Genomic DNA, 17403 nt, shown 5'->3' on the forward strand with positions numbered 1-17403 from the left:
AGACAGATCCGAATGATTACCATTCCAGTGTCTCAGCATGCACAGCTGTAACAGTCTGAGATGGAACCTGGCAAAGGTAATTATGTCTATGCTGGACACCATGAGACCAATCACCTCCATACACTGCGCCACAGAGGACCTTGAGGATGTCCGGAGGGCAAGATATGCCGAAGCCAGCTTGCAGCGTCTCTGGTCTGAAAGAAATATTCTCATGACTAGCAAATCTATTATAGTGCCCAGGAATTTTACCCTGGTGCTTGGAATAAGAGAACTCTTTTCAAAGTTGATCTTCCATCCATGGGATCGAAGAATAGAGAGAAGAGATTCTGAATGTTCATCCGCTAGACGAAAAGATGTTGCTTGTACCAGAATATCGTCCAAGTAAGGTGCTACTGCAATGCCCTGGGTTTTGGTCATGGCTAAGAGAGCTCCCAGAACCTTTGTAAAAATTCTTGGGGAAGTAGCTAGGCCAAACGGAAGAGCAATAAATAAAAAGTGCTGGTCCAGGAAGGCAAACCTTAGGAACTGAAAGTGTTCAATGTGGATTGGGAAATGAAGGTAAGCATCCTTCAGATCTATAGTGGTCATGAACTGTCCCTTCTGGACTAAGGGAAGGATAGACCTTATTGTCTCCATCTTGAACGAGGGGGCGTTCAGAAACTTGTTTAAGCACTTTAGGTCCAGAATCGGGCGGAAAGTTCACCACCTTTTTTGGGACCCCGAAAATGTTTGAGTAGTATCCCAAGCCTCATTCCTCTATGGGAACTGGGACAATGACTCCTAAGGAGGACAGATCCTAAACGTACCCCAGAAAGGCATCCCTCTTCTCTGGCTTTGATGACAGATTTGAGAGAAGGAATCTGCCCTTGGGTGGAAGAGACTTGAACCCAATTCTGTAACCTTGAGCAATGGCCTCCAGGACCCAAGGGTCCTGCACATCCCTGAACCAAGCTTCTGAGAAGAGCAAAAGTCTGCCCTCTACCTGATCCATAGTCGGACTGGGTGCGACCCCTTCATGCTGATTTAGTGTCAGCAGGTTTCTGTCTCTGTTTGGACTTATTCCAGGACTGAGTCGGTTTCCAAGTCTTAGGCTGCTCGGTCTTAGCGGAGGATTGCTGGCGCTGGTATTTATCAAAACGAAAATTATTAGATTGTCCCTTAGATCTGTTCTTTTAATCTTGCGGTAGGAAGGCACCCTTGCCCCCTGTTACCGTGGAAATAATGGAGTCCAGGCCTGGACCAAACAAAATTTTACACTTGAATGGAAGGGAAAGGAGTCTGGACTTGGAAGTCAAGTCCGCAGGCCAGGACTTCAGCCACACAGTCCGGCGGACCTGAACATAAAAACCAGCCGTTTTAGCATTTAAACAAATAATTTGCATATTTGCATCACAAATAAAAGAATTAGTAACCCGTAAAAGCCTTAATTCTATCAAGAATAATATTGAGGGGACCTTCCACCTCTATCAATTCCGATAAGGAGTCACACCAGTAGATAGCAGCTTCCACAACCGTGGCAAACTGCCGCCGCTGGTTGAAAAATATCCTGAATGTTGAAACCTCTTTCTCAACAGAGTTTCCATCTTTTTATCCATGGGCTCTTTAAACAACGAACTATTCTCAAGTGAGATAGTAGTGCGTTTTGCAAGCATGGAGACAGCGCAATCCACCTTAGGGACGGAACCCCACAACTCCAATTGAGAGTCCAGGACCGGGAACAGTTTCTTAAAAGCAGACGAAGGGGTGAAGAATGAACCAATCCTCTCCAATTCGTTCTAAATAATGTTTGCCATCTTTACAGGAACAGGGAAAGTCTGAGGAACAACCCTGTCTTCGTAAACTCTATCCAGTTTAGGAATTAAAGGTTCTTCAGGCAGTTTAGCCACTGGAATCTCTAAGGTAGCCAGAACTTCCTTTAAAAGAAAGCGCAAGTGCTCCATCATAAATCTAAAATCTGGTTCCTCCGAAATCGGAGGCTTAGAGGCAGCCGATTCAGACCCAGAAAGCTCACACTCTGAAGTATCAGAAATAACTTCATCATCAGATAACCGTCTAATGGCCGCAGATACCACTGTTTGTAACTGCGCAGTGAAGTCTGGAGGTAAAAGGCCTCCTGCAGATGGAGGATTAGGCGTGCTATGGGAAACTCCTCAGAGGTGGAAGGCTCAGTGGTATCAAACATGTTAACCTTTTTTAACATAATCGCTTTTTCTAGACATGTGGAACATAATTGAGAGGGCGGGTATACCTCAGTCTCCTCACAATATAAACAGACATTAGTCTTAGGTATAGAGGGAGTACCCTCTAAAATGTCAGAGTCCTCCATAGCTTTGGGCTATGTCCTAATATAACAATAACGAACGTTATATAAAATATAAAAACGGCACCTTTATACCCCCAATGGCTGGGACACTCACCACCTCCTATGACCCAGGCACACAGAGTAAACCGTTTCCCTCCGATAACCAGCATGGTCAGAGAGTAGGAAGTGAAACTACAACCACACCCGGTCACATGGAGCGCAACCTAGGGACGCGTCGGCTAAGGAAAAGCCTGCCAAGCTTGTAAAGCTGTGCAGCTCTAAAGTGAAAGTAACCTGTATGTTCCTACCTCAGCCTATAAGCCTCAGAAAACATCTCACACATAACGCAGTATAAATCAAATACAAATTTATGAGATTAATCCCCACTGTTCAATAATCCCCCCTTAGGAGATATTAACCCTTGATTTCATAAAAATAAAAGGAGCCACACTGTGGCCCTGTCTTCTAGCGTTACCATATGTGTAAAAATTAAACTATCTTACCGGAATCTATGCTGTGAAACAGAAACTCAGCCTCTCAAGTGTGACAGTCTTGTAGCATCGCTCCTGACATGGACTTGAGTGATGAAAGCAGGCAGTGAAACTTGACAGCACTTATTGCTTAGGAGTTGTTAATACGAGTCTGGATGGTTTCGCAGAAAGACTCTCCCTGCATCTCCAGACCCTAACTTTCGTCAATGTTCTCACTGAGAGGCTGACAAGACTACTTAAAACTCCAGTCCCAATTCAAAGGGTAGATACCCTTCATAAGGAACTACTCCGTATCTTCTGACACTTCTCTGCCAACCTCCTGTGACGAAAGGCAAAGAATGACTGGGCTATGAAGGAAGTGGGGGAGGTATTTAAGCCTTTGGCTGGGGTGTCTTTGCCTCCTCCTGGTGACCAGGTTCTGTATTTCCTACAAGTAAGCAGTGAAGCTGTGGACTCTCCTAATATTAAGAAGGAAATTATAATTTCTATCTGAATCATTAATGAAAAAATTGAGGTTTTTACAGAAATATTCAGATCAGACAATATTTTTTGAGATGCTTAAAAGTTTACTTATTTTTCACTAATTTTTTCCAAGTCAATAAATCCATAACACAGCTATAGATCAGTATCATTTACTTGTTTCAGATCTATATAAAACCTATGTTTGTGCATTCGGATCATTTGTGATAGTCCAAATGCAGAAGAAGACGGACACTCAGCATTTGGATTTCTTTAGCATGTAGAATAAAACAATCAGAAACAAACCACAGACCTTCATGATATCAACCACCTCTTGCTTCACGCGACTCAGCTCCTTCTGAAGGTTCACACGCTCCTCTTCGCTGGCTTGTTCTATGGCTTTTATCTGCTCCTCCATCTCCAATTTCCCCTTTTTGCGAACCTCTTCTGTCTTTAGGGATGCACCAAAAGCTTTTTCAAGTTCTTCAAAAGCTTAAATTTAAAAAACAAACAAACATATATCATACAATAAGAGCAACTGTATACGGTAAATAAGCATTAGACAACAAATAAATGTACAATAATTGCACACACAAGTAAAAAATATTTATGCATCGTACACAAGTACAAAATATATATGAATTGTACAAATTCAAACTCATGTTGTAGGACTTAAAGGGACATGAAAACCCAAAATTTTCTTTCATGATTTAGGTAGAAAATACAATTTTAAACAACTTTCCAGTTTACTTTTATTATCAGATTTGCATAAATCTCTTGGTATCGTTTCTTGAAGGAGCAGCAATGCACTACTGGTTTGTAACTGAACACATGGGTGAGCCAATGACAATCGGTATATATATGCAGCCACCAATCAGCAGCTAGAACCTAGGTTCTTTGCTGCTCCTAAGCTTATCTAGCTAAACCTTTCAGCAAAGGATAACAAGAGAAAAAAGCAAATTAAATAATAGAAGTAAATTGGAAAGTTGTTTAAAATTGTATGCTCTGTCTAAATCAGGAATGTCTAACTTTGACTTTACTGTCCCTTTAAGGTGAGCAAACCAGAAGTAGCCACCAATCACCAACCATATCCTGCTCAGTAGTTTTACCTGTTTAATGGGGTCACTAGCATTACAATAAAATGCAATGAAATGATTTAGCATTTTATTTTTCATTTATATTGTCTCTATTAAAGTCAATGAAGATTGTGGTTGCTACAATCAGTTGCTCTGTTTACAAGTAAATTATTACACAGTCCACAGGAAGACATGACCACACTCAAAACCAAACCAAGACTGTAAATTAAAAGGGACAGTATACTATAAAAGTTTAAAATAGCTCCAAATTATCCACGTCACCTGCTGGAGTGTATTCAGTTGTTTTCAAATACCTCCTTTAACTTTGTTTGGTCATTTTAAATAGCTGTTTTTCCTGTTGAAACTTCCACTTATACTAAAAAAATTAAATACTGCAGTACTAGCTACAGAAAATCTATGTAAACAAATGGTTTTAGAAAAAAATCAGCCTCCCGGTGAGGGGTGGGGGGGTGGTTTGAGAAAGACACAATGGACTGTCAGCCAATGAAAGTCACCACATTAGACTTTTAATAATCTTCTAATACAATTGAGTTGCCCTAATGCAGCCTACCAGAGTACCTTGAGATGCGATAGAAACCCATCGTACCCTACAGAGTAGTCTATCTCCAAAAACAGTGTCATCATAACAAATGGTGTGTGTAACTATCTTATTTATGAATAGGTGTCAACTAGCATGAAAATAATTTTATTTTTTTTAGAAAGATTAATATTGCACCCTAAATGGATTGTGAATCTGTCAACAGCTTTTATCATGGAGGATATTCAAGTGGAACTAGTTTACATTTAAGACTTAGCAATATACACCAAGCTTACATGAAAGTACCTGATATTTTAATTGTATGGGAGATCTTTGGTAGTTTGAGTTAACAGATCTGATTAATAGAGAACACCTATATTTCTGTCTTGTGCCACTGTGCTATAGAACTGAGACAAAATGTTAATCTTCGGCCTTTAATGGCATTTAGAGCATTATTCCTATATTTAATGAAAAACAAACATTACACATTTATATTGTAATTAAATTAAACTACACGTGTCACTTCTGCCACTCACAACATACACAGGAAAGTTATGAATTACTGTTGTGTGCTTGATGTATCATATTTCAAACACTCATAATGTAAACATGCTTCTAGTGCCAAATCAGAAGTATACTAAGGGCGATTTCCAATGTGTGTTTTATGTTAACATAAAAAAAAAGTTTACAAAAATAACAGGAACATGCAAAACACAGAGCTTATATATCTTTTTAAATTAACATAAATATTACCTACTTAAATACCCTAATACCCTGAAACAAAAACAGATAGGTTGCAGAAAGAATCTGATGACTAGTAGCTGCATTGGCATATTAAGGTTAGGACTGATATATATATATATATATATATATATATATATATATATATATATATATATATATATAAAAAGTAACATGAAACTAAAAAAAAATATATCTTTATGACTCAAACATACAATTTTAAACAATTTTCCAATGTACTTGTATTATAAAATGTGCTTCATTCTCTCGGTACCCTTTGTTGAAGAGGCAGCAATGCTTTACTGGCAGCTAGATGTAAATCGGGTGAGCTAATAACAGGAAGCACATATATGCAGCTACCAATCGGCAGAATAAAGCAAATCAGATATAAAAGTAATCTGGAAAGTTGCTTAAAACGGCATGTTCTATCGGAATCATGAAAGTTTAATGTTGAATTTACTGTCCCTTTAAATGAAATCATTGTTTCTTCCATACATTATTAATGTTTGACGTTACAACTTTGCAACTTCTAGACCAAATGCATAGCAATAAATCTCTATAGAAGAATGCAGGAGGATAAAATGCTGAAGTGGATAAGCACAAAGAAATGGAAAAGAGCAGCTTAAAAGGATATGAAACCACTCCCCCCCCCAAAAAAAAACGTGATTCAAACAGAGCATACAATTTTAAAAATGTTTGCAATTTATTTCTATTATAAAATTTGCTTTGTTCCCATGATATTCTGTGTTGAGGAGATACCTAGGTAGGCATCCGGAGCACTACATGGCAGGAAAGAGTGCTGCAGTCTAGCGCTCTTGCATATGGATAACATTCTTGTAAAGCTGCTGCCATACAGTGCTCTAGAAACGTGCATGCGCTTGAGTTTATATCCCTGCTTTTCAACAAAAGATACCAAAAGAACAAAGAAAGTTTCACAATAGAAGTAAATTAAAAATATGTTTAAAACTGCATGCTCTATGTAAATGATGAACAAAATTGGGTTGCATGTACCTTTAAAAGCAAGTTACAAACCAAACACACAACAAAATCTAGTTCTTATAAAACATTAGTTTTGTTGCTCAGGCAATTAGCACTTAGTTGATAAATTATAATTTATTATGTACTTTCATTTAAGACAATAGTGTACTCAAAAGGTTATATACTCAAATGTATGAAAAAACTGCAATAAAACATGTTGAAAATATATTTTACATGAAAAGGCTTAAGGGAACATTGTACATTAGATTTTTCTTTGCATAAATGCTTTGTAGATGATCCATTTATATAGCCCATCTGGGAGTGTTTTGCTTATTTTTTTTTAAGAACATTGTGCTGGTTTTCAGACTCCTAACCAAGTTCCAAAGTATCAGATGTATACTGATGTCTACAGATTTCTGTTTTCTCCTGTTTGTGTAATCTGTCTTTTCATATGCGGGGGAGGGGAGTGTCTGCTGTTCCTTCTTTCCTAGCCCCTTTCACTGGGTGTCCCAACCTAACCTCATCAACACTGCTAAACTGGGAGCTTCTAAGTAAGTTTTTAAAAGGTTTTCTACTGGATTTTTAGATCAGTATCTGTGCATATTCTTCTTTATAGTAGTGTCTATTACATGCAGTTATATGGAAATTAGTGTACACTCTACCAGGATATATACGATTGTGTACAAATGAGTTCTGTGACTGTATTGCCACTAGCTGACAGGGACAACTTCCACCGAAAAAGTTTGTTTATTGAGGAAATAAATATATATTTTTTAAAAAAAGGACTGCTATAAATTTTAAGACAACTAGATGTCATTTAAATCCAAATAGATATGTCTGGAGAGTAAGAAAATGCTTCATAGCAAACACTAACTGAATTAAGTGGAGTATTAGTTTACATCAAGGCTCATACACTAACGTTATCAAGAGTTCTTTCACACACTGGTGTACTATCTATTTTTAACCATAAAATAGATATGGAAATATGTTTTTTTCCCACAAATTGAAGAAATGTTAACTGAAATGTTATGTATTTAACTGGCTAGCCCACAACTGCATTTATGAAACCAGATCTGTTAGCAAGAAAAGAAAAAAGCTAATTGGATAAAAAGGACATTTAAAAGGTATTCTGCTCCATTTTTAAATGTCACTTACAGAGTTTGACTTTCTCCTCTGACAAAGAGGACAACCATTCCCTCTCAGGTTGAATCTAACGTAATTCTAAGTAGGAAAGAAGAAAAGAGGCGCCACATGGTGTAGTACGGACAAGATTCAATCGGCAGAAGACAGTGACCCTGTCGATATCACTGGATTTCCTTCTTTGTTGCAAGAGTGCAGCCTTTTCAGTTTACACATACCGCTTGTGTTCTTGTTTTTGCAATTCTAAGTAGTAGCGGCAGAGTTGAAGTCTGTATATACCTCTACATTTCTACTGCAAGGAGTGAGCTGCGGATTGGTTCTTATTTTTGAGGGCTTATAATGCGAGTATTATTCCATTTCTCTTTATTATGTGTGCTGGAGTTTAATTATTAAAACTATACTACACTGTATTGATTAAAATGTTTATATCACGTGTCTATATATGTATTCTGGGTTATACATTTATTTTTATGTTGTAAGATTAAGTATAAATAAATAATATATATTTCCTTATATGTGTTTTAGTACAATTTGATTTGTTGTTTGAGAATATAACATTGTAATCTTTCAAAGAGACAGACTGAATTATTAAATATTAGTGAGTGCATGTAAGACAACTCCTTTCAGAATTGTTTAATAGGTATCATCATACCTAGTCTATGATATGACACAGGTGTCAGTTTGCTGACCCGTGTACTAGAGCTATGGCCGAGTTTGGCTTTTGGAGCAACATGGCCTTTGGTGCAACCCTTCTCACATTTCTGACATGTAGGGGGGCAGCCAAGCTCAGTGGGAACCCAAAGCAAAAGGCTGCAAATGGGGGGCTTGGGGGAAATCTTTGTTGATCAATTGGAAATCATCTCTAAATTATTGTGAGAATAAGTAACCTTCTGAAGAAATGCCCTAAAAAACACTAATAACCACTGTGAAATCAAACAAGGAGAAACACAGAAGAGAGTCTCAAGCTATGACAAGCTATGGACAGAAAGCACTGACTTCCAACACAATACCATATCTATACCATCCTGGAGATGTGTAACAGATAAGGTAGCCGAGAAGCAAATTGTGTCTTAACACCATTAAAGCAACATGAAAGGAAAACTGTGCCAGACGTATTCTCTGTGAACTCACAAAGGCTGTGGTGCAACTAAACCTAAATGCACTGCAGAGTATGTTCTATATGAAACCATTTGCTTGGAATCAATTCCAGAGTCACCACTATCATAATAATGGTGACCATGCAGTGGCTTGGAAAGGAAATCAGCATAAAAAGTTTTTGGGAAACTCTGTTTCATGAATTGTAACCAGAATGTTCGATGGAACAACCATAGAGTAACGAGCTCCAAACTCTCCTGCGGATGCCTTCAACAGGGTGTTGTCCAGATAACAGATTCCATATTTGATCCAACAATGGTTTTACCCTCAAAGAAAATATCATTAGTATGTGGAACAAGTATTAAGCCATACATTTAGCGCTAAGGCCTTTGATTGATAAGACTATTTTTTATTGTGTAGAATAGCTCTGACACACTCTTTTGTCTGCTCCTGAAAGGAGCATGTTTTTTTCTAAAAGGTCCTCACTGCAAGCCTGATGGTCTAAAGCTCTCTGCTCTGGCAAAATGTACTACTGCAAGGTTCCTCAAACAATTTTAGAAAGGCAAATTCTAGCTTTACAGCCATCTCACTATGTACGGTTTTGGATGTGAAAGAGAGACACATTGCAGTATAATGCTCCAAAAAGAACCCCAAAGATTTTGCGTAATATCTCTCCATGTGACTTGATCACTGGGCCATGAGTGAGGCAAAGTCACTGAAAGAACAGTTGTATATCAATAGTCCAATATGAAGGTACTTTGGAACTGACCAACTTTAATTTCCTGCAATTATTAAATATAGTATTTGTTTAAAAATCAGTTAAACTGCCTGAGCAACAATTTTCTGTATGATTCACATTCTCCCATAATACAGAATTTACAATGAAAAGAAATAATAAAAAAGGACCCTTACCCCAATCCTGTTCATACAAGGCTTGGGAAAGGCACCATGAACCACTTATTGGCATGCGTTGATGCAAAAAATAAGATGCTTTCTGTCAGTTTTATTGCAGATACTAAGCTATACATACTAAATATATATATATATATATGAATAAATACAAAACCATATAAAAATGAATAAAAAACACAACTAAATAAACATTGTATGCAAATAGTACGTAAAACCATAGGCTTAAAAGGGACATGAAACCCAAAATTTATCTTTCATAATTCAGAAAGCGCATACAATTTTAAACAACTTTCCAGATTACTTCTTTTATCAAATTTGCTTAATTCTCTTGTAATCCTTTGTTGAATGAGCTGCTATGCACTACAGGAAGCTATCTAAATGCATCTGACGAACCAATGACAAAAGGCATTTATGTGCAGCCACCAATCAGCAGCTAGCTCCCAGTAGTGCATTGCTGCTTATAAGCCTACCTAGGTTGCATTTCAACAAAGGATATCAAAAACAATTCAAATTTAACAATAGACATAAATTGGAAAGTTGTTTAATATCACATGCAGTATTTGAATCATGAAAGAAAAACTTTGGGTTTCATATCCCTTTAACGTTAATCATTTTTAGCTGCATGTGGTTATAGAAAGCAATGTTAAAAAAAATGTTACTCCTGATAACATAGCAATAGATAATACAATCTTTTTCTGAATGGAATTGCATGCTGTTGATGAGCAAAAAAAATATGCAACAAAAGAAATATGTAGCAGGAAAGAAAAGTAAATATGAGATATCAATTTATGTTAAATTATGCAATTAATTTGTACTTTAGATATCTTAAGTAACATTTATAAATAACAGAAAATACTATAGTATTATACTGCCACCACCGAATACTTCCTAATGCCTTCCGGCTGGCAAAGGTTTCTGTGGAGAACACTGTATATATAAATAGAGAATACAGCCTATTGAGCCATTGTTTGTGTCTTAGCTCACCAAAAGGTACTGACAAAGTAGTAGTGGGCATAGAAAGACAAAATTATCTCCATTATAATACAATTTTTCCTCACATTTTTCAATGCTGATAATGTATATGGTATTGCTATAATAGACTAAAATACATTATAGCTCAAGACCACAAGAACCCAAAATTTCAGATGAAATATTACACTGCATAATTCATCTAACGTGTATCTCTGTTATAATTTAACAAACTGTCATATTCTTAATGTAAGGTCAAATTTTCATTTTCTTTAATAAAGATTATTAAAACCTCCTGGCCTCTTGCATTTTATTAGCTTTACACAGCAAGATACTGTTAGTTAATTTGTGCCATATAGATAACAATGTGCTCACTCCTGTGGAGTTATACAGGAACCAGTGCTTATTGGCTAAAATGTAAGTCTGTAAATAGCTCTGATATAAGGGGGCAGTCTGGAGAGGCTTAGATACAAGTTAATCACAGAGGTAAAAAGCGTATTAATATAACTGTGTTGGTTATGCTAAACTGGGGAATGGGTAATAACATAATTTATGCTTACCTGATAAATTCCTTTCTTCTGTAGTGTGATCAGTCCACGGGTCATCATTACTTCTGGGATATTACTCCTCCCCAACAGGAAGTGCAAGAGGATTCACCCAGCAGAGCTGCATATAGCTCCTCCCCTCTACGTCACTCCCAGTCATTCGACCAAGGACCAACGAGAAAGGAAAAGCCAAGGGTGAAGTGGTGACTGGAGTATAAATTAAAAAATATTTACCTGCCTTAAAAACAGGGCGGGCCGTGGACTGATCACACTACAGAAGAAAGGAATTTATCAGGTAAGCATAAATTATGTTTTCTTCTGTTAAGTGTGATCAGTCCACGGGTCATCATTACTTCTGGGATACCAATACCAAAGCAAAAGTACACGGATGACGGGAGGGATAGGCAGGCTCTTTATACAGAAGGAACCACTGCCTGAAGAACCTTTCTCCCAAAAATAGCCTCCGATGAAGCAAAAGTGTCAAATTTGTAAAATTTGGAAAAAGTATGAAGCGAAGACCAAGTTGCAGCCTTGCAAATCTGTTCAACAGAGGCCTAATTCTTGAAGGCCCAAGTGGAAGCCACAGCTCTAGTAGAATGAGCTGTAATTCTTTCAGGAGGCTGCTGTCCAGCAGTCTCATAAGCTAAACGAATTATGCTACGAAGCCAAAAAGAAAGAGAGGTAGCGGAAGCTTTTTGACCTCTCCTCTGCCCAGAGTAAATGACAAACAGAGAAGACGTTTGTCGAAATTCCTTAGTTGCCTGTAAGTAAAATTTTAGAGCACGGACTACATCCAGGTTGTGCAGTAGACGTTCCTTCTTTGAAGAAGGATTTGGGCATAAAGAAGGAACAACAATCTCTTGATTGATATTCCTGTTAGTAACTACCTTAGGTAAGAACCCAGGTTTAGTACGCAGGACTACCTTATCCGAATGAAAAATCAAATAAGGAGAATCACAATGTAAGGCTGATAATTCAGAGACTCTTCGAGCCGAGGAAATAGCCATTAAAAATAGAACTTTCCAAGATAACAACTTTATATCAATGGAATGAAGGGGTTCAAACGGAACGCCCTGAAAAACATTAAGAACAAGGTTTAAACTCCATGGTGGAGCAACAGTTTTAAACACAGGCTTAATCCTGGTCAAAGCCTGACAAAAAGCCTGGACGTCAGGAACTTCTGACAGACGTTTGTGTAACAGAATGGACAGAGCTGAGATCTGTCCCTTTAATGAACTAGCAGATAAACCCTTTTCTAAACCTTCTTGTAGAAAAGACAATATCCTAGGAATCCTAACCTTACTCCAAGAGTAACCTTTGGATTCACACCAATATAGGTATTTACGCCATATCTTATGGTAAATCTTTCTGGTAACAGGTTTCCTAGCCTGTATTAAGGTATCAATAACTGACTCAGAAAACCCACGTCTTGATAAAATCAAGCGTTCAATTTCCAAGCAGTCAGCTTCAGAGAAGTTAGATTTTGATGTTTGAAGGGACCCTGTATCAGAAGGTCCTGTTTCAGAGGTAGAGACCAAGGTGGACAGGATGACATGTCCACCAGGTCTGCATACCAAGTCCTGCGTGGCCACGCAGGTGCTATTAGAATCACTGATGCTCTCGTTTGATTCTGGCAATCAACCGCGGAAGCAACGGGAAGGGTGGAAACACGTAAGCCATCCTGAAGTCCCAAGGTGCTGTCAGAGCATCTATCAGGACTGCTCCTGGATCCCTGGATCTGGACCCGTAACGAGGAAGCTTGGCGTTCTGTCGAGACGCCATGAGATCTATCTCTGGTTTGCCCCAACGTCGAAGTATTTGGGCAAAGACCTCCGGATGAAGTTCCCACTCCCCCGGATGAAAAGTCTGACGACTTAAGAAATCCGCCTCCCAGTTCTCCACTCCCGGGATGTGGATTGCTGACAGGTGGCAAGAGTGAGACTCTGCCCAGAGAATTATCTTTGATACTTCCATCATAGCTAGGGAGCTTCTTGTCCCTCCCTGATGGTTGATGTAAGCTACAGTCGTGATGTTGTCCGACTGAAACCTGATGAACCCCCGAGTTGTCAACTGGGGCCAAGCCAGGAGGGTATTGAGAACTGCTCTCAATTCCAGAATGTTTATTGGCAGGAGACTCTCCTCCTGACTCCATTGTCCCTGAGCCTTCAGAGAATTCCAGACGGCACCCCAACCTAGAAGGCTGGCGTCTGTTGTTACAATTGTCCAGTCTGGTCTGCTGAATGGCATCCCCCTGGACAGATGTGGCCGAGAAAGCCACCATAGAAGAGAATTTCTGGTCTCTTGATCCAGATTCAGAGAAGGGGATAAGTCTGAGTAATCCCCATTCCACTGACTTAGCATGCACAGTTGCACTGGTCTGAGGTGTAAGCGTGCAAAGGGTACTATGTCCATTGCCGCTACCATTAAGCCGATTCCCTCCATGCATTGAGCCACTGACGGGTGTTGAATGGAATGAAGGGTGCGGCAAGCACTTTGAAGTCTTGTTAGCCTGTCCTCTGTCAGGTAAATCTTCATTTCTACAGAATCTATAAGAGTCCCCAGGAAGGGAACTCTTGTGAGTGGAACGAGTGAACTTTTCTTTTCGTTCACCTTCCATCCATGTGAACTTAGAAATGCCAGCACTAACTCTGTATGAGACTTGGCAGTTTGAAAGCTTGAAGCTTGTATCAGAATGTCGTCTAGGTATGGAGCTACCGAGATTCCCCGCGGTCTTAGTACCGCCAGAAGAGCACCCAGAACCTTTGTGAAGATTCTTGGAGCTGTAGCCAATCCGAATGGAAGAGCCACAAACTGGTAATGCCTGTCTAGGAAGGCAAACCTTAGGTACCGATAATGATCTTTGTGAATCGGTATGTGAAGGTAAGTATCTTTTAAATCTACAGTGGTCATGTACTGACCCTCTTGGATCATAGGTAAAATTGTCCGAATAGTCTCCATCTTGAACGATGGAACTCTTAGGAATTTGTTTAGGATCTTTAAGTCCAGGATTGGTCTGAAAGTTCCCTCTTTTTTGGGAACCACAAACAGATTTGAGTAAAACCCCTGTCCCTGTTCCGATCGTGGAACTGGATGGATTACTCCCATTAACAAGAGCTCTTGTACGCAGCGTAGAAACGCCTCTTTCTTTGTCTGGATTGTTGACAATCTTGACAGATGAAATCTCTCTCTTGGAGGAGAGTATTTGAAGTCCAGAAGGTATCCCTGAGATATTATCTCTAGCGCCCAGGGATCCTGAACATCTCTTGCCCAAGCCTGGGCGAAGAGAGAAAGTCTGCCCCCCACTAGATCCGATCCCGGATCGGGGGCCCTCAATTCATGCTGTCTTAGGGGCAGCAGCAGGTTTCCTAGTCTGCTTGCCCTTGTTCCAGGACTGGTTAGGTTTCCAGCCTTGTCTGTAGCGAGCAACAGCTCCTTCCTGTTTTGGTGCAGAGGAAGTTGATGCTGCTCCAGCTTTGAAATTACGAAAGGAACGAAAATTAGACTGTCTAGTCTTGGCTTTGGCTTTGTCCTGAGGCAGGGCATGGCCTTTACCTCCTGTAATGTCAGCGATAATCTCTTTCAACCCGGGCCCGAATAAGGTCTGCCCTTTGAAAGGTATATTAAGCAATTTAGACTTAGAAGTAACATCAGCTGACCAGGATTTTAGCCACAGCGCCCTGCGTGCCTGAATGGCGAATCCTGAATTCTTCGCCGTAAGTTTAGTAAGATGTACTACGGCCTCCGAAATGAATGAATTAGCTAGTTTAAGGACTCGAAGCCTGTCCGTAATGTCGTCCAGAGTAGCTGAACCAATGTTCTCTTCCAGAGACTCAATCCAGAATGCCGCTGCAGCCGTGATCGGCGCAATGCATGCAAGGGGTTGCAATATAAAACCTTGTTGAACAAACATTTTCTTAAGGTAACCCTCTAACTTTTTATCCATTGGATCTGAAAAAGCACAGCTATCCTCCACCGGGATAGTGGTACGCTTAGCTAAGGTAGAAACTGCTCCCTCCACCTTAGGGACCGTTTGCCATAAGTCCCTTGTGGTGGCGTCTATTGGAAACATTTTTCTAAATATCGGAGGGGGTGAGAACGGCACACCGGGTCTATCCCACTCCTTAGTAACAATTTCAGTAAGTCTCTTAGGTATAGGAAAAACCTCAGTACTCGTCGGTACCGCAAAATATTTATCCAACCTACACATTTTCTCTGGTATTGCAACTGTGTTACAATCATTCAGAGCCGCTAACACCTCCCCTAGTAATACACGGAGGTTTTCCAGTTTAAATTTAAAATTTGAAATATCTGAATCCAGTCTGTTTGGATCAGAACCGTCACCCACAGAATGAAGTTCTCCGTCCTCATGTTCTGCCACCTGTGACGCAGTGTCTGACATGGCCCTAATATTATCAGCGCACTCTGTTCTCACCCCAGAGTGATCACGCTTACCTCTTAGTTCTGGTAATTTAGCCAAAACCTCAGTCATAACAGTAGCCATATCCTGTAATGTGATTTGTAATGGCCGCCCAGATGTACTCGGCGCTACAATATCACGCACCTCCCTCTGAGCGGGAGATGTAGGTACTGACACGTGAGGCGAGTTAGTCGGCATAACTCTCCCCTCGTTGTTTGGTGAAATTTGTTCAATTTGTACAGATTGACTTTTATTTAAAGTAGCATCAATACAGTTAGTACATAAATTTCTATTGGGCTCCACTTTGGCATTGCAACAAATGACACAGGTATCATCCTCTGAATCAGACATGTTTAACACACTAGCAAATAAACTTGCAACTTGGAAATACAATTCAATTAGAATAATATTAAAACGTACTGTGCCTTTAAGAAGCACAGAAGATCTATGACAGTTGAAAATTAATAAATTGAAACAGTTATAGCCTCAATCCTTGTAAACAACACAACTTTAGCAAAGGTTTAATCCCATTAGCAAAGATAACAAATTCTGAAAGCAGGAAACAAATTACAGAATAAACGTTTTTTATCTCAGTCAAACTATAATTCTCACAGCTCTGCTGAGAGAAATTACCTCCCTCAAAATAAGTTTTGAAGACCCCTGAGCTCTGTAGAGATGAACCAGATCATGCAGGGAATACAATGAGTTGCTGACTGAAATATTTGATGCATAGTAAAAGCGCCCCTCCCCCACACACACAGCAGTGAGGGAGAACAGAAACTGACAGAAAAAACAGATTTAAGCAACTGCCAAGTGGAAAAATGGTGCCCAAACATTTATTCACTCAGTACCTCAGTAAATGAAAACGATTTTACATTCCAGCAAAAACGTTAAACATAATCTCTAGTTATTAAACAGCTTTATGTATACAGTGTAATTCTAGTGAAGTACCATTCCCCAGAATACTGAAGTGTAAAGTATACATACATGACATTATATCGTTATGGCAGGATTTTCTCATCAATTCCATTGTCAGAAAATAAAAACTGCTACATACCTCTATGCAGATTCATCTGCCCGCTGTCCCCTGATCTGAAGTTTACCTCTCCTCAGATGGCCGAGAAACAGCAATATGATCTTAACTACTCCGGCTAAAATCATAACAAAAACTCTGGTAGATTCTTCTTCAAACTCTGCCAGAGAGATAATAACACACTCCGGTGCTATTTTAAAATAACAAACTTTTGATTGAAGATATAAAACTAAGTATAATCACCATAGTCCTCTCACACATCCTATCTAGTCGTTGGGTGCAAGAGAATGACTGGGAGTGATGTAGAGGGGAGGAGCTATATGCAGCTCTGCTGGGTGAATCCTCTTGCACTTCCTGTTGGGGAGGAGTAATATCCCAGAAGTAATGATGACCCGTGGACTGATCACACTTAACAGAAGAAAAAGGGATTATCTATCTTTTTAAACAACAAAACATTTAGAGAAGACTATCCCTTTAAATGATCATTAAAAACAGCAGAATCATATAGTAAAGAGAGAATATAATAACACATTGAATTTCAAAACAGCTGTAGAATTTTTTCTACAAAATATAAAAATGTACTTTCATTTTCCTGCCCCTATATCATGTGAAAGCTATTAATGAACTATTGACATTTATGTACAGTATATACTGTGAACTCTAGCACATGCTTAGTAAGAGCTGATGAGTGTTATAACACCAGTGTT

The 17403-nt window shown here is 39.2% G+C and overlaps 1 protein-coding gene across 3 annotated transcripts in view; it reads right to left on the reverse strand.

Annotated features, from left to right (window-relative positions):
- The window catches only part of GOLGA4 (golgin A4), a 319091-nt gene that overhangs the window by 158058 nt on the left and 143630 nt on the right, over positions 1-17403 (reverse strand). For all 3 annotated transcript variants that reach the window (XM_053714445.1, XM_053714446.1, XM_053714444.1), the window contains one exon: positions 3566-3744. In XM_053714445.1, the coding sequence (XP_053570420.1) occupies positions 3566-3744 (179 nt within the window). The remainder of the gene's footprint in view (positions 1-3565; positions 3745-17403) is intronic.

The sequence above is a fragment of the Bombina bombina genome, chromosome 5, assembly GCF_027579735.1.
Source record: "Bombina bombina isolate aBomBom1 chromosome 5, aBomBom1.pri, whole genome shotgun sequence".
Lineage (NCBI taxonomy): Eukaryota > Metazoa > Chordata > Amphibia > Anura > Bombinatoridae > Bombina > Bombina bombina.